General features: G+C 47.4%; 1 protein-coding gene across 1 annotated transcript in view; it reads right to left on the bottom strand.

The window, feature by feature from the left end:
* Positions 1 to 4,443: 4,443 nt before the first annotated feature.
* The window catches only part of CCT7 (chaperonin containing TCP1 subunit 7), a 139,340-nt gene continuing 116,925 nt past the window's right edge, over positions 4,444 to 26,858 (bottom strand). Inside the window, exon 12 of the mRNA XM_086960099.1 lies at positions 4,444 to 5,004. Coding sequence (XP_086816225.1) covers positions 4,780 to 5,004 — 225 coding nt within the window. The 3' untranslated portion in view covers positions 4,444 to 4,779. The remainder of the gene's footprint in view (positions 5,005 to 26,858) is intronic.

The raw sequence follows: 26,858 nt of genomic DNA on the forward strand, positions 1-26,858 counted from the left end.
GCTGGTCTTGTTTATTGTAGATAGTTCAAACAACATTTTAGATTCATTCGCCTCATGATTCAGCTGCTCTGTTATTTTATGGGCCTGGTATTGATTGGTAGGTTTGGTGGTAGATGGTGACATCATTTATGCAGAATTTTAGTAGGAGCGCTGGATCAGTGGTGGTGCCTCGATTTAAAAGGAAAAGATGGGGAGGAGCTTCCTGCTCATATCCCACTGCCACCACTTGGAATACCCTCAATTACATTTACAGGCAATGAACTCTGCTTTAAGCAAATTTTGCAAATGTGGCTATTTCTCTCAGCATGCAAAGGTATCTTTGGTTATTGTGGGTCATTTAATCTGCTCAGTGACAGGAGACTGAGCAGCCATGTGCTTTAAAAAAAAAAATTTATTATAGGATTATTTTTTATGGAATGGGAATTGCCCACAGGTTCAGATTGTTGGGTAGAGCACAATTCCAGATTGACTGTGCTTGCAATGACAGAGGTCTCGACCTGGTGCCTCCTTGACAATTTATATAATGCATGGTGGTGGTATTGTCTATCTGAATGGTTGATGTCTGACTTAAGGACCGAAGAAAGGCTTTGAGAGCTAGATGAACAGGTGAGTTCCAAAAAGTGTATGCGTTTTTTGTGGGGTTTTTCTTAACTGCGGTCCCTGAATTGTTAAGCCTTGAAAGTGAGCGCCGTAACTTGATCAGGGAAGTGTTCGATATTATTTGCGACCGCAGTTATTTAAATTTAGTAAATTTTCTTTTTTTGCACTACCAAGCAAGGGATTGCTTCACTGAGACGGTCAGGATTGCTTTGTCTTCCCAATTGTTTTCTCTTTGAGACAATTGGTCCTCTAAATATAATCATAGAGGTCTCATTTGCAGTCTTGTATTGGGATCGATGTTTATGCAGGAGACCACTGATCCAGAAGGAAGGTAGGAGTTGGGCGAGGAGCTGATAGCAGCAACTCTTCTCCGAAAGATAGGCTTCTGCCTTTATGCTATCCAAGGTTGACCCCAGATAAGATAGCTTTTGAACTGGGTAGTGTGAGAAAATGGGGTTCTGTTGCTGTCAAGTGAAGGAAGGGGAAGCTTCAAAAGGCCTGCCGCCTTTGTAATGCGACCCTCCCAGCCTCTGCTGCTAGGAGCAGATGGCAGCCCCCCCCTTGTTTACACCCCCACTTTGGGTAGGAAAACGGTCAGGAAAACTTAAAAAGGCTAGAAGGTGTGCACCCCTTTTGCCAACTCCACCCCTCTGGTGGAGGAGGCAATGTTAAGCACACCTTTCAGTCCCCCCCCATCTTGAAGATGAAGGGACCCCTCCAATTAGGACTATGCCTATTCCCCCTCCTACAGGAGAGTGGCAAAATAATGGGTGTAGTCACCTCAGGTAAGGTGCCCATTGACCCTACCTACTACTTCCCTAAATCAGCCCCATAATTTTGATTTTAGGAGGCTCCCTCAGACCAAGAAACTAGATTTGACGGACCAAAAGATGACCTCTGAAGGACCAGGAATTGATCCGCTGCAGACAAAATTTGGCAACACCCTCGCCATCTGCAACCAGTTCAACCATTGGCCCGCTGTTCTTCCAGAAACCCTGCAAGGCCTCCAAGAAATCCCTGGGACCTTTCAACCTTCACCAAAGTGCCAAGAAACTCCCTTCAGACTAGAGGCTCTAGTCTCCGGCAGTCGCCAGTATAAGAACCACAGCAGTGAGGACCAACACTTGTGTTGACATGACTAACTGCCACAAAAGAACTCTACGACCACAGTGGTAGAGGAACAGCACATGTGCAGACAACTCTGCCCTGCAAGAAGAAAGCATCCTAGTCAGTCAGCTCCCAAGACCTCCAGAGATCCTCTTGGCTCAACAGCCCATCTGTGCTAAAGAGCCCGCATCTTCCTGCAAGTGGCCTGTTGGCATCCTCCGGCACCTTCTGCACGGCTGGCCTGATCACAACCGCTCCGCGACAGTCCCATGATGGCAGAACTCCTCCATCCAATCCGCAGCAGCGTGCTGCTGGCGACCAGGAAGGTAGCTGTGTTGGCGGTCTGCTGAATACCATCCCTCTCCTTGCTCCACAAGGGTAAATACCATTGCCGGTATTAACTGCCTCAACGTAGATACTGAACCCCGCACCTTCTGGGTGCCCCCAGTCCCAAACGACTGATGTACCAAGTGTTGGTCTAGGACACCCAAAGACTGGACTGCATGCTTGCCTGTTACACTGCATAATTGTTCTCCTCCACAGTGTAATACAGAAATATTCTAAAAATTGCAATGTCAACTTCTGAATCTGAAAAGTAGTTTAATCGAAAACCTAATTACTTGATTTCGAAGACCCTGGTCTTGAAATAAAGTACAAAGTATATTCTTCCAAAACTGGTCTGGATCTCCTTGAGTCGTGTGTCCATTATGGATCACTGTTGTGCAATAAATGTCTTACACTCCTCTGTGTTAGGCCTAAGGTTGCTCACCCACACTACCTTGTATGTGTAATGTCTTTATATGCCAATGACCCAAAACACGTAAGTCGGTATATATTGTCGGTTTAGTGTGGACCAATAGTTCGTAATGGTCATGGTTTACGAACTTTTGGTCAAAACTGAAACAATATATACACAATATATACACCTACAATGTGAAACCAATCATCAATAGACTGAGCCCCTGATGCTGCTTCTAAATTTGATCTGAATCGTCATTACTATCACCGGCAGATGTCGACTTTCGCCAAGCCCTGAAGAAGTCCCATGATGGATGAAACGCGTTGGCAAGCAATTGTGTGGTGCTTTTTAAAGAATAAAGTGTTCTCTCAATAAAAGGATTATACTAGCTACAATCAAGAGACACTTTCATCTGTTATTTTCATCTGGGAAGCTATTCATCAAGATATTTTTCTGTTTAGATATGATGTACTAGGATATTTATACATGAGTAGCTATTTTTCTCGGGTGAAGGTCATTCTTATGTTATTTACAGTGGTGGTTCGTAACCACCTTTTGGGATGTATGTGGGTCACATCCTAGACTCGATGCACTGAGGTATAGCGAATACTCAATAGGCTTTCACAAGGAGCGTAGTTTTGTGCTGGACTCTTAAGCTCTGACCCCTTTCTCTGTTTGTATACTAAAACATGACTGAGGGGTTGCTCAGTCCAAATGAACGATATCTGGTGCAGAAAGGAAAGAACGGACGTCAAGGCGCCAATATAGGATCTGTGCACGTCACTTCTAGCTCTGCCAAAGCCAAAAAACGCTACTGAAGGGGTTGCAGGCGTACTGCTCGAAAATCTACCGGATCCAGTCTGACGCTAGGGGAGTTTCAAAGGAAAGAAGTCTGCGGCTGGAAGTCTCCATTAGATGTCAACATTCTCGACGAAGAGTAACAGGAGCCCTTCTTCGTCTAAGACAATGGTTTTCGTGCCGCTCGTTCTTTTCTCGACGTTGAGTAGTGTCTGAACCTAGAGGTCATGTGGACTTTTGGACAGATCTTGCCTCCTTTTCATGATGTTGAGTGTGACATAGGCAGATGCCCTGGACGCTGAATCAGAATGATGTAGACTGGTGTCAATGACTCTAGATTTTAATCTAAATTTGATGTCACTGACCATGTCATGAGTGATGTAATATGTGACGTCATCAGCAGTGCATTGCAGGCACGCAAGTTATAGTGAGTCCAACTAACCATAACGTGGGAATTTCAATGGTTTTATGTCAGTAAAATTTCCAGGCAACTATAACTGGTGTGAAACCTATGGTTTTTTCAGTGAATTTAATAGGTTTTTTAAATGCTAATTCCTAACTATAACTGGTGTGAAACCTATGGTTTTTCAGTGAATATATATATGGAGGTTTCACACCTCTGTGCTCTCAAGGTCCAGTTTTCATGAGCTGGAAAAAATAACTTGCTCTTGCAGGCAAACTTGGCACACTGCAGGTACAGATTCTTCAGGGATTCTTAAAGGGACTCTTTTCTCTCTTTACAATGAAAGCCTAGCAGGCAGCACTTTCTTCTTCATACAATTTGATCTTTCGGAGCAATAAAGGTGCAATACAGATTTCAAATTCATAGTTGTTGTATTCTCCCAGAAAAAGAAATTAAGCCTGACAGGCTATCACTGGGCGTGTTTTTCATCATAAAATCAGATAGATTACAGAATTGAGGGTTTGTGGATAGTCCCTTGTATAGACCCTACGACAACAAGATGCATTGTCTACAGTCTACAAATTTGAAAGACTATATTAAAAGCATGTGAATTTAAAGAATGCCCCACAGGTAGTAGACATATTACTCAAAATTCTCCTTTGACATGCTATTATTTGAAAACAATTACTGTGGAGGATCTGATGCTTGAAAGACACTCGTTTTCTTGTCGTCTACAATTTACAATGCATCAAAGTTAAATCGTAAACTAGAGAAAACATTAACAGGTTGACATCAGTAAGTTTGCAAAGTGCTTTTATTAAGTATTGTGTATATTTGTGTCTTTGTCAACACAATCTTAAAAAAAATAATAAATAGAACAACAATTACCACCTTTTCTTTCAAGCACACTGCAATGTATTTTTTAGGGAAATTGAAGGAAGCTAGTGTGACCAGCGATATGAAAGAAAGGAGCAAAGCCTAGGTCCAGGGCCACAAATCTTTCATACAGAGAATGGTCATGAAGCTACATTAGGATAATTGAATGTCATGAATATTATCTTTATCCAACACTCGAAAAGTCAGATAACTATGGTGTACTGATGCTGGAGCTTGTAGAATGTAGCTGGGTTGTTTAGTGGTTGTGTGGCCTTCCTCTTCCCCGACCACGGCCAGCCTGAGATGCATCTACTGTGGATCTGGGATTCTTAATGGTTTCATCCACTGATAAAATAAGGCAGGCGGCCTCAGATGCGGCTGTTAAAGCATTGATTCGTACAATCGCTGGTTCCCAGACACATGCATCATAATTGTCTGCAATGTCTTCATTGTTGACATCAACTCCGTACCAAATGCCTCCCTGCAAAAAAAATCAAAATCAGACATTCATATATTTACTACCATTTGTGTAGCTATATGGTATTTCCTAACTAATACAATTACATCAAATTGTTTGAGGCAAAAAGCAATACTTTACAGTACAGCGAACAAAGTGGACCAGACCATTTTAATCTTTGTTTTCACAGAAAAATATTTTAAAGATGAATATTACAAGATCAGTCTGATGGTGTTAATGTGCAGGACTGATGCCAACCTACTTCATACTACATGGGGTAATACTAGATTATGGGGGGAAAAAACAAATCATTAGGTAAGTAGTGCCATCTGAAGAGCATCACTTAAATTAGTTTTCTTTTCCTGGGGCGTAATTTGCTATATGGACTTCTAATAAAGTCATATGTTAAACATAGTAATCTTTATGTCAACGTTCTCCCAAGTAAAGTGATGAGGAATAGGGCAAACACTGACTCCCCAGTAGAGACCTGAACTCATAAAGGGGGGTTAATTGTAGTATCGCACACCTTAATTTATGAACAAATACAGTTCATTGGTGGAGGAACTTATTACTAGAAATGAAGGACTGATAAATTACTATAGTTTGGCATATGCTTTAATTTCAATTCAGTAGATCTACGTGGTGCGTAAATCCACTAATAACTGACAATAAAATAGATTTGATCCATGCATTAGATCCAGCAAAAACTAAACAATCACAAAGAAACAGTTAGTCCAAGAGCGTTTGTGTTCGCTTTGAAAGCTACTGAGTGGCGCTTTGTAGGTAGGAATCTGGGGACGTGATGAAACCACCTCTCTGCAGAGTTTGCATCTGGTTCTAAACGCCTACTGCACACGAAGGACTCAACGCTTTACTCATCTCACAAACTGCTGCAGCTTCTGAGAGGAGACCACAGAGGAGGATGGCAATCCACATACTCAGGCTTCTAGCTACCTCTTAGTGGTTTCCTTCACCACATCCCCATGTGAATCAAAGCCCTATTTCTGATGTTAGGCTGATGTCATTTTAAAAGTGCATATTCAACCTGAAGGATTTTTAGTGCTGTTGGAAGTTAGTCAGAAAAGAATAAAAACCAGACAACACAAGTCAGAAGCAGTCATCAGTCTGACTGAATTGTGACCTATACAGAAATCTGTGATAATGGAGTAAAAGAATCACTTTGGTTCACACAGACTTCTGCAATACTGGGTGTTTTCTTCACCGTGTTCTGCTTTCTTTTTAATTCTTTCCCATCACAGTGCCTTCACTTTTTGTGTAGTGTTTTTCTTGTAGAAAAAAAACCTGCTACAGATCCTCACATGGTCTATGTTTTTTCCTCCCAGCCTCGCAGTCTGTCAAGGAGGTTGAATTTTGCCAAATAATGTTACAATGAACTTTGAAGGCAAAGAAAAATATCAGGTAGTGGGGGAGGTTGGAAGGCATCAGGACCAAAGACAAGTGAGTCTCTCCAGGAAGCCTTGGCTTCCAGTGTGCCTATGTCTTCTTCCACTAATGCCTACCACAGAGAGAGATCCAAGAAGAGAAAAATCAAGAAAAGATAGTATAAAACACATTTATTTATATAATTTATAGAGCGCATGAATCACCCCAACCGGGGTATCTCCGCGCTGCAGCATCATGAGGCAACCAAATGGGAAAAGATCAGAACAATGAGGTTTTTAGCAGCTTCCTGAAAGAAAGGTAGTTGGTACAGAGACGTAGGTGGATAGGCAGTTGGTTCCATGTAGATGGAGCCAGATATGAGGAGGATTTTCCCCCTAGTCTTGCTTGTTTTATCGGGGGAATGTGGAGGAGGTCTTTGCCACAGAGCGGAGGGTCCTAGATGGAGTATATTTGACCAGCTTGTCTGACATGTATCCTGGTCCCATGTTGTTCAGGGCTTTGAACACCATGCAGCAAGTCTTGAAGCTTTTGCGAATGGGTAGCCAGTGCAATTTCCTGAGTAGGGGAAGTGAGGTGGGGGGTGGGTTGGGGCGGCGACATTGGTCACCAAGCAGGCTGCTTTGTTCTGGACTACCTGCAGTCTGTTTAAGGAAGATTCCTTGGTTGAAATTAACAGAGCATTGCAGTAGACCAGACGGCTTAAGACCGGTGCTTGTATCAGGGTTTTGCGTGTAGATAGTGGGAGTAGGGGGAAAACTTGGGTGGGCATTGGTCACTAAGCAGGCTGCCGTGTTCTGGACTACCTGCAGTCTGTTTAAGGAAGATTTCTTGGCTGAAATTAACAAGAGCATTGCAGTAGTCCAGATGGCTTAAGACCAGAGCTTGTATCAGGGTTTTGTGTGTAGATAGTGGGAGTAGGGGGAAAACTTTGCAAAGAAGGCAGAGTACATGGTAACGTGTCCTGGTGGTTGATTAGGCATGCTCTTCCAGGCTCGGCTTCTGGTTTATTTGGACCCCCTAGGTTCTTCACCACTTGTTTTGGGGATGGGGCCGGGCCTAGTTCTCCTGGCCACCAGTTCGGTGGTCACCTAGTGACTGCTTCTTTGAATGTAAGTATTCATTTAAACAATAAACATTTGGAAAATCATGACTGCAGCCAGTTACTTTCCGCTATGGTAATCGGGTTATTTTCCCTAAACTGGAAAGATCTCGAAGACACCTGGATCAGTCGATACATTATTAAATACAGACTATAAAATCTAATTAAAATCTTGTCTTCAAGAATAGCCAAAATTATCCACAGGCTAATAGATATTAATCAACTGGTTTCAGCTCAGGATGGCTTTTGGATGCTAACTTACGGTAGAAGAAATTATGCACGTGCAGAGACAGTATGAAACCATTAGCAGCGTATTTGTGTTTAGAAGCAGAAATATCGCGAAAAGATCCCCCTTCCTGCATCCCTCTTTCTAAGCCACCCGCTAGGCTGGAGACCTGGCAATTGCCCTCCACGGACCATTATCAGCCAAACCCACTCAACACTTTGAACGTCCCTGACTCACAGGTCAATGGCCCTCCCACCCGCTCACTTTTACCAAACTCGCTATCCATGCATCCTGGAACACGCAAGTCCTCAATGACCATCTCCCCTCTCTGGAACTTCGCAATACCGCCTTAGGGGCACACATCGAGGCCCCTCCTCTCCGCCAGATCTCCCCACACAACCTCTACCCCTCACCAAGCATTCAAACCTGGTGGCGCGCCTGGACAATATATATCTCCAGTTGCACATTCTCTCCGTCAAACTTCATGATTTGAAAGCCCTTTCAATTGAACATCTCCCCTTGATCAGCTCCCTCCTCTTTTGCAAATTTGCCCTGAGCCCCCGCTAACGATAGAGCTCCCCTTGGACAGCTTTACCCCCTCTTTATCTCTAAAACCGTACCCCTAACACACCCTCCCGCCCCAGAAGATTGAAGGCCTATCTTGCATCTAATGATATCGATGAACCACTCAACTTACTCGCTTATTCTAGACACGAACAAGATTTCTCCGGGGCAAATTCAAGCCATTCACGCTAACCCCAACAGAGAACCCCCTCACAACCTTAGTCATAAATAATGACAACCTCATGAAAGTGATCATACAGACTCCTCCCCCCTGCCCCCCCATACACCGGTACAACTTAAATGCGTACTACTCAACTACAGGTCAGCCAGTAAACACTCCTCTTATATCTTAAGACCTCATCCAACACAATGAGATAGACATCCTCATTGAAACTTGGCTCAATCCCTCTTCCACTCCTATCCTAGACCTCCTACCCATGACATAATTAGTCTAGACAGAGCTATGAAGCTGGGCAGTGGCCTAGCTTGTATACATTGGAGCACACTCTCGTCTCCCACTCCGAGTCCTCTAGGCCATCCTCCTGCAAATACCTTTGTCTCAACATCTCACGTAACAACCTTCCGGTGTGCACACTACACACATCTTATCACCCCCGGGGGACAACCGCCCCATCATCGAACAATTAATGGAAATCATCTCTGGCAATGTCGATTCGGTTATGTCCCTAATCTTCCTCGGTGATTTCAACCTTCACTGGTCTAACCCCAATGTCCCAGCTGTAACATGCCTCAAACCATTCTTAAGTGATCACGGGTTGATTCAACATTGTGACTGGCCAACTCATAATAAAGGAGAAATTCTGGACCTCATCACCACTAAATGACACACCATCACACTGGACACCAGTACCACTTGCGATTGGTCAGACTGTCACAGCTTCTTCTTTTATATTAACATGGAGGTGTCTCTGAGGAAGGTTCAACCAACGAAATCAAAGATTTGGAAAAGGGACCTCAGATATATCAATACAGCCAAACTAGCAACCCACTGTAAATATGCCCTCTCTTCCCAAGTCGACATGTCTGAGGTTCATGTACTCACGACTTCTACAACTCTACTATCTCTAGCATCAGGAATTACATTGCTCCACTCCAACAAAAAAATGCCTCAACAAAAATATCCAAACCATGGTTCAATGGCAACTTAAACTCGAAAGCCGCAACCTTAGGGCAATTGAACGATCCTGGAGATCCAAACCATCCTCGGATCAGCTAAAAATCCTTCGATCGGGAAGGAGCTCCTATAACACCCAATCAAGAGCACTAAGGCCGACTACTTCAGATCCCAACCTAATCAAGCCGCTAATTGCCCCAAGAAAATGTTTGAACTGGTTAAACAGCAATTGGTGGAAGCACGAAACCGCTCCAACTCTGGAGTCAGCCCACCTTCATGTGACGACCTGGCTGCTTTCTTTACTGAGAAATCAAGACTCATCAATATTGAACTTGATTCCAGGAAGGCTCTATTGCTATCCTATGGGTCTGCCCCCCCCTATTCCCCCCCGCCCTTTTAGAGAAGATCAAACTAATTAGCCTGAGCACCAAGAACTCCCCTTAGTGAAAGAGGCATTACTAAGATTCTTCAGATTATCAACCCATCTAACCACTTCAGCGAACCGTTGCCACCTTCCATCTTCAAAGAAATCAAGGATGTTGTCACGCCCATCTGGACACAGATTGTCAACGGCTCTGTCACGAGGCACGATCCCGAAGTGCCTAAAAGCAACTCAGGTATCACCCATATTAAAAAAACTAACGCAGATAGTGCTGGCCTTAACGTACAAGTTACTTACCTTCGGTAACGATGTATCTGGTAGAGAAGATTCTAGCCGCAGATTTCTTAACGTAGAATTATCCCCAGGCGGGAGACTGGATCCGGAAATTCTTTCTTTTCCCAGCATCTCTGCGTGCCGGGGGGCAGCAATGCGTGACTCCGCCCTGATGTCGTCCGCGGGTGTGACGTGAGCGAGGTCACATAAGCCCCACCCCGGCGCACCAACATCAGTGAGAATATGGGAACAGTGTGCAAAACAGCAGATAAACAAAAAGGGAAAGAAACTAATTGAGGGGAACAGTCCATTCGGGAACGTGCGAGGCACCATGACACCAAAAGTCATAGAAGGGAAGAGCAGTCACAGCCACTGCAAAACAACCCCGCCAAGAATACAACAGACTCCCCGGAGACAGGAAAAGCATATGAAAAACTGTGCAGCAGACGAAGAAGCCTGCAACCACAGTCCATTAAATTGAAAGTCAGAAGAGCAACAACAATTCACCCCAAGACAACACCACTATGGAGAGTCGCATCCCCTGAAAGAAGCCAAGGCTGAGGACCAGCCAAGAGACCCCAACTCAGAGGACTGCCCATGAGTCAAACTCCAAACAAGGAAAAAGGAAGGGGAAAGAGGGAAAGGCCCCACACTGGAAGCACCAGAGCTGGGGGGAGCAGGATCACCCATGAACCCACCAGTTACGTACTAGAAAGGAGGAATGGATGCAAACCCACCAACAAGCATCCCGCTGGGGAGGAGTGAAAGAGGGCACTCGCAGAAGAGAAGGTAGCCAGAGGCAGTAGAGTGCGGGAGAGCAAGCTAAATCCTTGCCTCTAATTCCTCTACCTGTATGTTAAACTACTGTAATGCACTGATTCTAACTGCTACCTCATACATGAAAAAATGTCTGCCCATTGTTACAGTATTATAATTCTACCTATGTTTTGAATATTTGTAATGCAGATTGCTACCCTATATATGAAAGCACTATCCCTATACCTGTATTTTAAACTTCTGTAATGCACTGATTCTGATTGCTACCTCACTTATGTAAGAATCTTAGCCTATTATTGCAGTATATATTCTGATTGCTACCTCATTTATGAAAGAATCTCTGCCTATTATTGCAGTATATATTTCTACCTATATTCTGAACATTTGTAACGCACAGATTGCTACCTCATATATGAACATTACATATACTGAACACTTGTAATGCACAGATTGCTACCTCATATATGTTGGTTGCTAACTAATGACATTTTCGATTCTATGATTCTAATTTTTTATTCATGTACATTATTGGCGGCATCTGTACTATGTTCCTTTATTCTATTTTATTAGTCCGACTGCTACCTCATAGACCTCACATCTCTGGTTGCCCACTAGTGACACTTCTGTCTCTATTTAAACATTCCGACTGCTACCTCATAGACCTCACATCTCTGGTTGCCCACTAGTGACACTTCTGTCTCTATTTAAACATCTGTAATGCGCGGGCTGCTAGCTAATGTTGATTTTTGATTTTTGACTCATGTAAATTGTGGTTCGCACTTGTATCTTGCTCTCATCAGTATTATACCTTCTCCTTTATTTTGCACTACTCTGCACATTTTCCTCTACCTGCACCCACTCCTCCTCTTCTCTCCTGTTACACACCGACTGCTACCTCATATACAATATACCTCTACTGTAGTATGCAATACTCTGCACAGTGCTACAACCTGCACCCACCCTCACCCTTCTCTACTCTCCTGTAATACACCAACTACTACCGCATATAGTTCTGGATGCTCACTAGTGTCACCTCTGCCAACTAGGATCACTGTTGATCCATGTAATTGGTATTATACCTCTCTCTGTACTCTGCAATATACTGAATGCACTTGTTATACTGCATACTCTGTCACTTTGGTAACGCAGGCTGATCACTATTTTCACTCCAGTACCATGTAACTTATGTATGCATCTGTGCCTCTACACACACTGATATCTGGGTTACTGACTGACCACTAGTACCAAATTGTTAATGTGTAGCGTACTTTACGTTTTCCTGTACATGTATACCATTATATTGCAGTCTCCCACACAAACCTAAACTACCGCCCCATCATGGATCCTATCGGCAAGCACACATATAAAATCAACTACCCACCGGCACTCACCAAAAAAGCCGCTAAACGCTTTAAACACAACTTCCTTAGGTCACACCATGAAACACCCTTTGCTGACACCTACTTCTCACCGGTCAATGGATCCCTGAACACTGATATCATCTTCCACACCACACGCAGAGCTCAATGGCAAAAGGCGTTCCACACCCTACTCACCGTCTCTTCCACCAAGAAATCCTCTCACAGCCTAACTCTTTCCATCACGCCATCCCAACTCTTTCCAGGCAGAGCCACCATCACCATCTACAAAAACGGGATTGTCCTATCTCAATCCACAGACAGGAACCTGGAACTACTAGACAACTTGTTCCCGACTCTCATAGAGCACCTCTCCAACTCACGGAACAACATCTCAATTAGGGACACACCTATTACCCCGGACCCCCCATCTCCTACCCGCAACTCTTCTATCCCAGCTCAGCACCGGGCAGGTGACTCAAGCGCCTCAAACACTGACACAGCTTGCTCCCCCTCATACACCACCCACACCCCCACCCCTTCAACCAACTCACGGGCATCCACACTCTTCATCAACACTACTCACACACCTACAGATGGCCTCAACACCCCGCTCACCGCAGACGGCACAGCTCCTTCCCACAGCACACCTAACCTAGTTCAACACCAGAACAACACCCCTTTTTATAAATCCCCCTCTCTATCCCCCCCCTATACTCAGCCCCCATTACCCTCGAACTAACCACGCAGAACACACATCCTCTCTCAATCTAACTACCCCCCCCCCCACAACAGGGCCACCTCCAATCTCATCTCCCCTCCTACTCTCATCCCCCACTACCCGACCGGTTCCCCCACCACCACTATCAGTCTCCCAGACTACACCCTGATCCGCCCGCCTACCATCAATGCCCTCACCCAGACCGCCAACCTCCTACCTACCTCATCCACTCCTCTCCCGCCCAAAACGTCTCTCCCCCCTAACATCACCCAGTACACTAACACAACGCAACCCCGTTCGAACACCAGCCCTCCCTCCCATCAGCACGCAAATTCCCTAGTCGGTCATTCTCCTTTGACTACCACCCCCAACCCCACCCCCTCCTCCTCCTCCTCCTCCTCCACCTACCTCACGATGGACAACACCCCCTCCACCTACCCCACGATGGACATCATCATGGCCACTCTCTTCCAGATCAAAGAAGACATACACATCATCAAAGAACTACTCTCCATACACCCCACACATCCCTTACCCACCCCCACGCCCCGCCCCAAACTGGCCACTCCCCCCCCAGCAGACACCCTCACACACCCGCCCAAATTGGCCACTTCCCCTACGGCCGACACCCACACCCTACACCGGGCGTCAATACCTGTTCATAGTCGCAACTGCTGCCCTCGGCCTCCTCGCCGTCCCTGCAACCCCGCACACAACTTCACCTCCCAACCCATCTTGTCCCCCGCCCTCCCAATTAACTCTCCCACTCAACTCTCCCCCAACCGGACCTCAATGCCAGCTCGCAATCGCAACAACCGCCCTCGTCGTACCCACAACCCTATTTCTGATCTCGACACACTCACCCTTCTCCGCTCCTATGACCCAGCATCCCAAAATGACACAACCTCCCCACACCTCACCATCCCCTCGATACACTCAAATCCCCTTAGACCCCCCACACTAAACAACAGATCCTCCATCCCCAATAACCTCAGAAGAGTCCCCCTCGCTCTTGAACCACCCACCACCCCCAGCACACCCAGTCTCAAATGCACCCTCCTCAATTGTAGATCGGCCTCGAAACATGCCGCCGCCATTGCAGAGCTCCTCTTATCGCGGGACCTCGACTTAATCATACTGACTGAAACCTGGCTAACTGAATCTTCTACACCTATAATGGACATTCTAGTTCCCCCTAACTACCACATTATCAGGCTCGACAGATCAGGCAAACTGGGGGGTGGAATCGCATGCATTTACAGGAACAACATCTCTGTTCGGAGAGCCAACTCCACCTCACTACCATCTCCAAATTCCTGTGAATACATCTGCCTCGACATTATCAGTGAGGGCAAACCGATATGCTCTCTTCACAACATTTACCACCCTCCCAGGGACAACTTCACCTTTTCCCAACAAATCATGGATATGATCTCAACCAATTCCGGGCGGCAGCTCACCCAAATATACCTTGGGGACTTTAACCTCCACTGGAACGATCGTAATGACGCGGTGGTAAATAGTCTTAAAAATTTCCTCGACGCCCTTAACCTCACCCAAATATGCAACAGCCCGACCCACGAGAAAGAATCTATCCTTGACCTGATCATCTCCAAAGAGGACTCTGTCCTACTCGAGTCCATCCAACCCTGTGACTGGTCAGATCACCATATTATCACATTCTTCATCAATGAAAAAGTTAAAGTCAACCCGACTCAATTCCCCAATCCGAAAGTTTGGAAAAGAGACATGAAAAAACTCAACCCAGGCTCTTTGCCCCCCAACAGGCGCAATCTCCTTCTTCCACCGACAGACGATACGGACGTTCAAACCCTGACTGACCACTATCTCAATACCATGACCACAATAATTAATGAGGCTGCACCTATGCAGCTGAAAAGAGTCACCACTAAAATCTCCAACCCATGGTACGACGGGAGTCTCAATGAGGATAGACGAGACATGCGAATGGCTGAACGTATCTGGAGAGCAGCTCCCTCTGCAATGCACCTAAAAGACCTGAAGAAAAAGAGAAACGCCTACTTCAGGAAAATAAAACGTACAAAATCAGACTTCTTCAGCCGCCAGCTCGACCAGGCAAAAAAACATACCGAGAAAACTATTTGAGCTTATCAGATCGCAATCCAAGGAACAACCCCAACCACTTAACACTGCGAGTAAAGCACCCTCTCCTGTGAAGACTTCGCTGCTTTCTTTATCCAAAAAACTGACAACATAAAAAGCGATCTCCTTATTGATGCAAGCCTCCATTCCAAACCCCAGTGCCCAGCAACCGCTGAACCAAAAAACAATGCTACATGGTCAACCTTTGGCACATACTCGGAAGAAGAAATTGGTAAACTGCTCAACACCCTGAAACCATCCAATCACCTCACGGACCCCTTGCCTGCCTCCGCAGTAAAAGACTTTACCCCTCTGCTTCTCCCTCTATGGACTAAAATTGTCAACAGCTCTCTCCAACAAGGAAGCATCCCTGACTCCCTCAAAGTTGGTCAAGTCACACCTCTACTAAAAAAGCCCACAGCCGACCCCTCTGACCCCAACAACTACCGACCCATCACCAATATTCCCACTCTCGCCAAACTACTAGAAAAATGCGCACAACTACAATTGACTAATCACATTGAGCAATTTGATCTCCTCAACCCGCACCAGTCAGGCTTCCGAACGGGACACAGTACTGAAACGGCCATGACGCACATAATTGACGACGCACTTCAAATGCTAGACCAAAACAACACTTGCCTCCTCATCCTTCTTGATCTCTCTTCAGCATTCGACACCGTTAAACATGAGAAGCTGCTAGAACTCAAACACAAGAATGGGCTTATCTGGAACTGTTCTCAAGTGGTTCACTTCCTTTCTTCACAACAGGACGCAGAAATTCAAGAGCAACAACCAGATGTCCTCGCCAATACCTGTAACGCTAGGAGTCCCCCAGGGCTCCTCTTTATCCCCAACTCTGTTCAACCTAGTCATGGAACCACTCACCACCTTGCTACAAGCATCCAATGTTCACTTTCACATGTACGCCGATGACACCCAACTTTATCTCAAATTACAATCTCCCAATGACATCCTGCTCCTGAACGCAACAATCAGATGCACCCAATCCTGGCTTGCCGATAATCACCTCAAACTCAATGCCCTGAAAACAGAGTTCCTTCTGATCTCACCTCCAGCTAAGAGCTCCACTGCTCAAACCTGGCTTAAACACCTAACTGCACTCAATGTCCAACCCACCATCGTGGACTCAGCAAAATCTTTAGGCATTACACTTGACACCAATCTCAACATGCAGCAACACATCAGCAAGGCAACTAAGGGCGCGAACTTCCAGATCAATACTCTGAGAAAACTTAAACCCTTCCTCCCAGCCAAAGACTTCCAAACCGCAGTACAAGCTATAGTCATCCCCCGAATTGAATACGGCAGCACCGCACTAGTCGGACTCCCCCTAACCACAACCGCACCCCTAAGAGCCTCCCTAAACGCTGCAGCGACTCATCACTGGGTCAAAAAAGCACTCCCACATTACCCCTGACCTGAGAGCCCTGAATTGGCTGCCATTTGAAGCCAGAATACACCTGAAAATCGCCTGCATGACACACAAGGCGGTTCACCTTAAATCACCCGGCTACCTCGCCCAGAAATTGACAATTTCTGGCGGAACCAGAAACACTAGAGGCACAAATAATCATCTGCTGAAACCGCGAAGATTCTGGAAGGAAAAAACATATAAGCGCTCCTTCTCTGGAATGGCACCTAGGATCTGGAACTCTCTCCCTCCAGAAACAAGGCTTATCCCATCCACTACACTCTTTAAAAAAGAAGTAAAAGCTATCCTCATGGCTAAATACACTTGAACTAGTATCTAGAACTCTGTTAACACTGTACTACATGCTTCTACCTGCTTGGCCCCTTTGCCTACTTGTATGAGTAGTCTCCCTCACATACCCCGTATGTAACCTAGTTGTACTGTTTGATTTACTGATTTATTTGTATTATTACGCCCCCATCATGTACCCCTCTATGTAACCTATTTGTACTGTTTTGATTTATTGATTTATTGGTATGAGTACGCCACCATCTATGTAAAGCGCTCTGATATCTGCAAAGATCATGTCCGCGCTATATAAAACTTTTAAAATAAAATAAAAATAAAGGCCCTTGCAGAACGGGGAGGATGGGTGGGTCGTGAAGGAATCTGCGGCTAGAATCGCCTCTACCAGATACATAGTTACCGAAGGTAAGTAACATGTACATCTGATAGAGACTACTAGCCGCAGACTCCTTAACGTAGAATAGATACCCCAACCACACCTACGGGGTAGGAGGGTCTGCGAGAGGACCCCACCAGCCTGGACTCAGAGGGTCCCATAGGGGACGAGGCCGACGGGCGGGGCGAGGAGCCCTATTTCCCCAGGCAGGGGAACCTCTACAGTCAGAACACCACCAATCCCATGGGGGATGCAGAAAGAAGAAAGGGAGAAGAAGCCCGTTCACACTCCGCAGAGGAAAGAGAGGCAAGGCAAGAAGAGGCCGAAGCACCCCACACCTACATCAGGCAAAAAAAAAACATCCAGGGCCAAGGCAAGGAAGAGGAGGAAGATCCACCCAGTGGAGCCAAGGAGACGAGGCAGAAAAAAGGCAACTTCCCCCTCACTAGGAACACATTCCGCAAAGCCGCAAAGAAGGCAGCTGATCCTACCACAGGTAGTCAACAGACCAGACAGAACACCGCCTTCAGCAGTAAAGTAGGCGGCAGCAGCAAGAGCAGACCAGGGACACCAAGGAAAGGCAGGGTGCACCTGAAGAAGGGAGCAACAGAAATCCATCAGAGCCCCCGCCACCCCCCAAGACAGAGGGCCAGAAGGCGAAGAAGGCCCCGGACACACCTCAGGAAGGGGTCTGCACACACTACACACAAAGACGTGGAACCGGAGCCTTGACGCAAGGCCACAGACGGCAGGGCATACCAGGCTAACAGCGAACAAGATATATAACCTGGGGTATGTTAGTCCCAAGACATGGGAACCCTCTTAGGAAGAAACTTCCGCAGCAGAGGACAACAAAAAGAACTGCGGGGAAAAAGCCCCGCATAAGGCTTGTCAAGCAGCCAAGAGCAAACGACAGAAGGCGTAATCTCATAGCCAACCTGGTGCAGATAATCCAAGCAAAACCACAAAGCAAAAAAGGGCTGACCAGCAGCCAACAGAGCCACAGTCCCAATAAAAGAGGACTCGTAGGCACATGAACCACACAGATCACACAACTGAGGCGACCCGCCCCAACGAAAGAACAGCTCCCAAGAACCAGATCAACCTACAGATCACTGAGGGGGAATAGGAGGAGGAGTAGGAGGAGGAGGACGAAGCCCCGCCAAGAACCTCCAGATGGCCGAGTCCACCAGCGCATGGAACAAGAGTGCCATTGAAGAGAAGGTCCACCAGCTGTTCCCTAACATTTTTCTGGGAACACACTGTCCCGAAGCCAAGCATGGCAGCGAAGGGCAACCGAAGACGCCATGGCATGACCAAGCATCTCCGAGATGTCCAGAGCGGAGCAAAGAATAAATGCCGCCAGCTCCCAGCCATCCAACGCATGGTGCCACAAGTCAACACCGGCACCCTCCTGAGAAGCTGCAGATCCAAGGGACTCCGCAGAGTCCCACTAGCAAGAGGTGGCCCTAGCCAACACACAAGGTGTTAAGGGCCCACAGACCCACACTGGTCGAGGCGAACATATTGCGCCCAAGAATCCAGCCAACGGGCCTCTCTCGATGGTGGAGACAAGAGTGACGGCAGGGAGGGAAAGGTGGTCCGCAAAAGGGACCCACTGGCAGAGGGGTGGAGGGAAAGGCACACCGAGTCACATGGTCCTGGAAGGTGCCTGTGCAGCAGGTGTTCGGGTACTGGATCCCCAGTGGCGGGGCGCCCCATCAGTGAGAACAGAGAGAACCCTCAAAGGGAAGCAGCAGTTCCCTGCCACCAGAGCCCTGGTAAAGAATCTCCAAAAGATGATCCGCGGGGAAATTAGCAGCCGGATCTCAGACAGCCGTGGACACAGCGCAAGCGAAGGCCGCACACGCCTCCGTGGGGCCCCGCGGTGGGGAAAGCAGTTCCTCTGTTGCTAAGGCGGCCATCCCCTAAGCCAATCGGAGTGGGGAAAGGCCAGGTCCGGAAGGGAGAAAAAGGCGCAGAGGAATGGGGGGGGGGGGGGGGGGGGGGGGGGACCTGTGATTCCTCTGGCGAAAACAGCGGCGACTGTGACGGTGAGGAGCCGGCCTTGGATGACATCGGGGGAAAAAGCCACGAGGCAGCGGCCCGTCTCCAGCGAGGACAACACCAGCAAGCGCCAAAACTCAGGGGAAGAGGGGACGTCCGAAGACAAATCCACGACCTGACGCCTGTCCGGTGCCGTAGAATCTGCAACTTGGAGCAGGACGTCGGCGTAGTCGTTCAACGTCACCGGAGACGCCAGACAGGCCTCTGCCACATCACACAGCGCCGGAGACCGGGGTGGGGCCGGAGCAGAGGTGGCTAAGGGACGGCAACGGCTCGACCTCCAACGAGGCGGCCGCCTGCATGGAGGGACGAGGGGCACTCAGGGAGTGGGAAGGAGCCCTCCGCAAGCCTCGACCCATTAGTGGGCAAGGGATGCCCGCCGACCCCCATGGCGGCGCCGTGTCGACTTGACCTCCGGCGAGCCAACCACCTGCGCGGAGAGACCCAGGGAATACCAGGGAGACCCCCGCCAGCTTCAACCCACGAGCGGACGAGAGGGGTCCACCGACCCCTGAGGCGCAGTCCAGGCCGACTCTACCTCCTACGAGGCGGCTACCTGCGCGGAGGAACTAGAGGAGCCTGGGGAGAGACGAGGGGTCCCCCCCTGCCAGCCTCAACCCATAACGGGATAAGGGGGGTCCGCCGACCCCCCTTGGCACCGCCAGAGCCAGCAGCTGCCGGCGACGTAGCAGCATCACCTCGGCCCTAGACGGGATCAGCTTGTCAAAATGCTGAGAGGGGCTCGGGATGCGACCCGAGCCCCGGTGACCTCCCGCGACACCACAGGTACTTTCGTAGGAATTTGCGACGAAGGCCCCGCACCGCGCAAGGGATTCGTTGATGTCCCAGGAGGGGAAGGAGGAGAAGGAGCCAACGAGGCCTGCAAAGCCGCCGCATATGCCTCCATCTGGGCTCTCAACGCCCCCTCACCGAGAAACGGTGGATAGGGAGACGATACGCGGGGCCGCATCACCTGTGGAGATCTCACGCCCCCAACAGGCTGGAAACCAGCCCGCGGGGACAAACTGCGACACTTACCGGCAGGGGAGCAACGCTCTTGCAGCACAGAAGAGGGATGAGGACGATGACTGCTGCTTCGAAAACCTTCCGCAGAAGCTGATCGAGTTGACAAAGCCGACCTGGACATGCGAGCGGAGAGAAGTTTCATCCGGCATTCCCGCCGCGACTTCGGCTTCAACAGATGGCACGCCTCGCAGTCAGTGGAGCCGTGATCTTCCACCAAACACAACATACAAATGAGGTGAGAGTCCGTCACCGAAATCAGGCGTCCACAAGAGGAACACGTTTTAAAGCCCGAAGGCATCTACACACTGTTCCCGCAAGTCACTACGCAAATGCGAAGGCAAAGGCCCAAACAGGCTCAGAGCACAAACCGGAAACGCGTTGCAAGCGAAAAAGGAAAAAAAACTTATGTCGGCGCGGGGCTGGGCCTAATGTGATCTCGCTGACATCATGCCCGCGGACGACATCAGGGCGGAGTCACGTGGTGCCGCCCCCCGGCACGCAGAGCTGCTGGGAAAAGAAAGATTTTCCAGATCCAGTCTCACGCCTGGGGATAATTCTACGTTAAGGAATCTGCGGTTAGTAGTCTCTATCAGATAACTTCTGCCTATCTCCAACATCCCCACTCTAGCCAAACTCCTAGAAAAATGAGTCCAATCTCAACTCGGTGCTCACATCGAGAATTTCCATCTCCTGAACCAACATCAATCTGGCTTTCGGAGTGGGCACAGCACCGAATCGGCTCTCTCACGTTATGGATGACATTTAAAAAATGCTTGACCAAAATGAATCTTGCCTCCTAATCCTCATTGACCTTACCTCTGCGTTTGACGCGATCAATCACAACAACCTCCAATTTATTTTGGAGCATAGAATGGGCCTTTCTGGTCTGGTGTTGCAATGGTTCTCGTCCTTCCTCTACCACAGATCACAAAGAGTCAAGGCGATCCACTCTCTCCCAGCCATCACCAGTATCCTCTGCCCCCAAGTGTCTGCCCTATCTCCCATAAGCTTCAACTGGTTCTTGGAACCATTAGTTAATGCACTAAATTCCACAGACCTTCACTTCCATATGTATGCAGATGACATGCAACTTTATCTGAAAATCTCCTCCACGGATAACCTCATCTCACTCAACACTACCCTAATGAATACAAAACATGTTACCTGAAAACCACCTCCTGCTCAACACCTCCAAAACAGAATTCCTTCTAATTTTTCCTCCGACTCACATCCCCAAGATAGACCTTTTGATGAACCACCTCACTGCCTTGTTTTGCAGAGGCTAGACTATGGTAGTGCTACGCTCTGTGGCCTCTCCAAATATACCTTGGCCCCACTAAGGGCTTCATTGAATAATGCTGCTGCCAGATTGGTTACGTAGCAATGCACACATTTCCCCAGTCTTAAAATCCCTAAATAGGTTGCCCCACGAAATAAGAATACAGCTAAAGATTGCCTACCTGTCCCACAAAGCCCTCCAATTCAAACCCCCCAGTTATCTAGCGCAAAAGCTAGAATTATCCAGAGTGTAGACCTTCAAGAAGTGCCAACTCTCTCCTCCTGAAACCACAGATCTTTCGCAAAAGAGAACTTGACACAAACCTTTCTCCGACTCTGCTCCGAAGATCTGAACTCTCTACCACCGGAAGTACGTAGAATCTCCTCCAAGGTTGCTTTTAAATTGGAAGTTAAAAGATTCCTTATGAACAAGTTCTTATCTTTAAATGGCTTTTGGATCGTCTGCTCTAATGCATTGGACTTAAAACTTTAAGCCCTGTGCTGGGTCTTTTACTAATCATTTGCTCCCCTCCAAGTTCACTATGTACCAGTTATTGTCTTATTATTCATTGACCCCTTTTGTTTATAACTGTTGTTTTTCTTATTTGCTGCCGGTACTGCAATTGTTACCTTCCTTTCCCTCCAATTGTGAAGCGCTCCGATATCCTTTGGGATCATGTTTGCGCTAAATAAAACGTTATGAATAAAAATAAATAAATAAAAGAAATGGCAGCTAATCTAGAGAACAGGGAGTACCTTAACAGTTTAGGAAGGAATGGGGTTTCCCCTCCCATTTGACAGCAGTGATATTATAACATTATCAGGCAGTTAAAGGAGAATTAGTAGTAATATTGTAGTAGAACAGGAAACAATTTTTCTCATTGCTTTTATTGATCGTGATGGATTCTTTAACTGATGCTGTATGTGGAAGAAATAAGGACGGCTGCACTAAAACAGGGGGGAGGCGATATATAATATTATAAAAAAGACAGATGATATTCCTTTGGAATCATCCTATTGTGTCCCTGCTGGTCGGATGAACAGAGCCAAGCAGGCGGAGTACCACAGAGGCAATGTACTTTGGTTCTGTAACTGCCCATTAGTGGATTGCTCAGACACAGAGGTCAGAAATGGAGGTTCTACACAGCAGGATTGGGTGATAAACTAACACAGTACAGTGTAAAGGAAGGAACTGTTTATTCTAGAAATGGACAACTTGTAAAGTGAGAGGACCAACGGCAGGTCTGCCTCAAGTCTTAAGGATTGAAAACAAAGGCCGATAAGAACAGACAAGCTCTACACTCACTGTGAAGATTGGTATTACTTTTTGCCAGTAGTATGTGAATATTTTGAACATTACAAAACTGCATATTTTTGATTATGTGGCATGTATAAATCACATTCTGAAACGGACACAAAGAAAAACAAACCAACGAGGTTTGTTTACTGTGCAAAACAAAGCCCATCCTCCCTCTTATGAACGTACAAGTGAGAGGTCCGGGAATGGATACTCTTCAGCCTTCACTCAAAGGAATTCATGCAGAGGCTAGAGCAATTACCAACCGACCAAAGTTTAAGCTCATTTCCCATTCCTTACAAGACCTGCATGGACTCATAGTCCCCGTCAGAATCCATTTCAAAGTCCGTTGTAAGATCGAAAAGGCACTTCAGTTGAGTAAACAATTCTACTTTGCTCCGAATATCATTGTGCATAGTGGCACCCCCAATGCGATTGCACGCTTTGAGTTCTGGCCAAGAAAGTGCTAAACGCCAACAGGCCACAGGGTGGAATAAAGTGGTGTAGAGTGCAGGGGCGCAAAGAAGATTGTTTCAGAGTAGAGTGAAGGTGTGCAGGGTTAAGTGGAGTGGTGCAGGATGGAGTGCAGAGGTGTGGCGTAGAGTACATTGGTGCAGGGTAGATTAGGGTGATGTGAAGTGGCGTAGAGTGTTGCAAAGTAGAGTGGTGTAGAATAGAGTGGTGTGGAGTACAGTGATATTGAGTGCAATAGCGTACAGTGGCGGAGCATGAAGTAGCACAGAGTTCAGTGGCAGAGAGTGAAGTCTTGCAGAGTAGAGTGTCTTAGAGAGCAGTGGTGCAGAGTGCATTGGTTTGAGTATGCCGACGTTGAGTGTAGTGGTGCAGAGTAGCTGGCACAGAGTGCCGCAGAGTAGAGTGCATTGGTTTGAGTAGTGGTGTAGAATGCATTGGTAGAGTGCAGTGGTTTAGAGCTAATTGTTTCAGAGTAGAGTGAAGAGGCGTGGAGTGGTGCAGTATAGAGTGGAGTGGCGTAGAGTGCACTGGAGTAGAGTGAAGTGCTGAGTGAAGTGGCCTAGACTGGAGTGGTCTAGAGTGCAGTGGTGCATAGTAAAGTAGAGTGCACTGGCACAGGAGAGGACAGATGTGTACAGTGAAGTGGTATAGACTGCAGTGGTGCAGAGTGGCGCACAGCAGGGTATAGTAGCATACAGTAAAATGGCGTTGAGTTTACTGTTTTGAGTAAAGTGGTGTAGAGTCCAGTGGTGCAGTCTATAATAGAGGCATAGATTTCAGTACCGTGAGTGATGCAGAGTACACGATAGTGGCATAGAGTATTGGCGGAGAGTTCAGTGGCTGAGAGCGCAGTGCTGCAAAGTAGACTGTAGTACAGTGCAGTGGTGTATAGTAGATTGGCGCAGAGTTAAATGGTATAGAGTGGAGTGGCGTAGTATTGCAGAGTAGTGTATAGTGAAGTGGTTCAGAGTAGATTGGTGTAGTGTGCAATGGCGTAGAGTGCAATGTTTTTGAGTGAAGTGCTGTAGAGGGCAGTAACAGAGTAGAGTGTTACAGAATAGAGAGGAGTGGTGCAGAGTGGAGTGCAGTAGCGTGAAGTGGCGCAGAGCAGATCGTTTCAAAGCAGAGTGAAGTGGCGGAGAGTGGAGTAGTGCACAGAAGAGTGCAGTGTAGAGAGGATGGCATAGAGTGCACTGGCGTAAAGTGGAATGGTACAGAGTAAACTATTGAGTAAATTGGTGTGGCATGGCATAGAGTGCAGTGGTGTATAGTAGATTAGAGTGGGGTACAGTGCATTGGCATAGAGATGCAGAGTAGAGACGTGGACGTAAGTGGCGCAGAGTGAAATGGTGCAAAGTAGAATGCAGTGACAGTGGAGTGGTGTAGTGCAAGTGGTGAAGCGTACAGTACAGTGGCGTTGAGTGGGGCAGAGTGGAGTATGCATGGTTGGTAGCGCTCGGCCATTACAGAAATCTTAAACTGAAATGACACTTGCACAAACTTGCAGTTTTACTGATAAAAATATACAGTGCGCAAAATATATATGGAAAGGTCACTGTAGGGATGTGCCCATTTTTGACATGGTCATCCCTACTTTTTGCCTGGCATCTGAAGCAATTTTGACTGAAGTGCACTGGGTTCCTGCTATCCAGTTTCCCAGTGCCAGCTCTTTCCCTAAAACTGTACAAATCGATCCCCCAACTGACAACACCTTTAGCACCCCCTGTAAGTCCCCTGTAAATGGTACCATTGGTACCTAGGACAAGGAGACTAAAATGGTCCCTAAGGGCTGCAGCATGTATTGTGCAACTCAAAGGGACTCCTCAGCACCAACATGCAACTGGTCATTGCTGTGGGCCATGGTGCAGAGAAAAGTGAAGACAACATGGCGCACTATGTGCCATGCCTGCAGACACGGCATGCTGTATAGGTAAGTCACTCCTACAGCAGGCCTTACGCCCCAAGGCAGAGCGCTCTAAACTATGTGTGGACATAACTGCATGAGCAGATATGCCCCTGTGATGTCCAAGTCAATTCTTAGATATTACAAGTGAACAGGGAAGCCCTTTTTAGAACATGTGCCGAACACTGGTGTGTACGAGTTCCCCAAGCTACACGATGGCTTTACTGAATCTAAAGAGGTTTGGTATCAAACATCTCGTATTAAGAAACACACACTAATTCCAGTGAAGTATTTATTAAAGCATGCACCCAGAGGGCCCCTAAAAACCTACTGACTATAGTGTGCTGGGTGACTGTCTACACCACAGACAGGTTTCTGATCCCCACACCCACTGCAGTTTCGTTGAGGGCAGGAACAATGCCTGCTCCGGCCAGAGGTGTTGCCACCTTCTCCAAGCAGGAGGATGATCAAGTGATCATTATATCAAGGCAGGAGTCTTCAAAAACCTCTGCCACCTTTGATAGGCGACCCAAAGCTTCCCCAAAAGGGGAAATGCCACCCCCTGCCCTGGGCATATTTGGCACCAGGACAGGCAGGAAAAAGTTGCTAGTCAGGCGGCGTGGTCCAGGCTAGTTCCACCCCTAAGGCGGGCTTCCTGATATAAACATGAATTTTAGAATTCCACCATCTTAGTTTTGGTGGAATTAGGCTTTCTGGGTCTGGGTTATGCCCACTTTCCACAAGATGCGGTCATATAGAGGGTGTAGACGCCCTAAAGGTTAGTAAGCAATTGCTACTACCTGTCACTCCCCTTAATATCCCTAAACGTAGTATTTAGGTGGCACCTCTGACACCAGGAACTCTGAATTTACAGACCAGAAGAAGACAAAGAAGAGCCGCAAGAAAAGCAAGAACTGAAGACCTGCTGTGGACTTTTGGTGCCAAACCCTGCTTGCACCAGTCTCGACAATCGTGATCAGTGACTTGTCCTGCAGATGAACAGCTTTCAAGAACCCAGAGAAACTGCTAGTTCTTCGCAAATTGCCAGCAAGCTCCCTTGAAGTAGAGGAGCTACTCCCCTACCGGCACCTAAAACGCAAAGTCCAATTCTCCAAGATGCCACTCCCCGACCACCCTAACGCAGTAGCCACTCAGGTAGAGAAACCTGTGCTCCTGAAGGTCAGATCTGTCCACCTACCAAGTAAGATGATACCAGGACCAACCAAAGCCCCCCAGCATCAGTACCAGAGGTACAAGTCCCCTTGCAGCAAAAACCAAGCCTGTGAGAGTCCAATCCGGATTTCCACTGCACAGAGATTGAGCAGCCGTCGAGGTATGTTAGAACTGCAGAGACTCAAATCTAGAAGGGTCCAGCTGTCCTGATTTTGCACCCTCAACCTGCGAGACCGACAACTGCAAGTCCCTAAGACGCACAGAACCCAGCCAACCTTTCCACTCTGCACCGATCACTCTAGCCCAGGTACTGACAAACCGATTGTGCCCCCTTGGCCAAGGACCCTTGTGACCCAAGCCCCCTGTTGAGAACTCAAGAATTAATCCCCAAGACCCCTCTGCAATGTGCTTCTAGGTGCCCCCCTCCTTCTTTCCACCAGTGTAGAGCGCAAAGCTACCAACCTGACTAGCACCTCTGTA

This window comes from Lissotriton vulgaris, chromosome 3_1 (genome assembly GCF_964263255.1).
Source record: "Lissotriton vulgaris chromosome 3_1, aLisVul1.2, whole genome shotgun sequence".
Classification (NCBI taxonomy): domain Eukaryota; kingdom Metazoa; phylum Chordata; class Amphibia; order Caudata; family Salamandridae; genus Lissotriton; species Lissotriton vulgaris.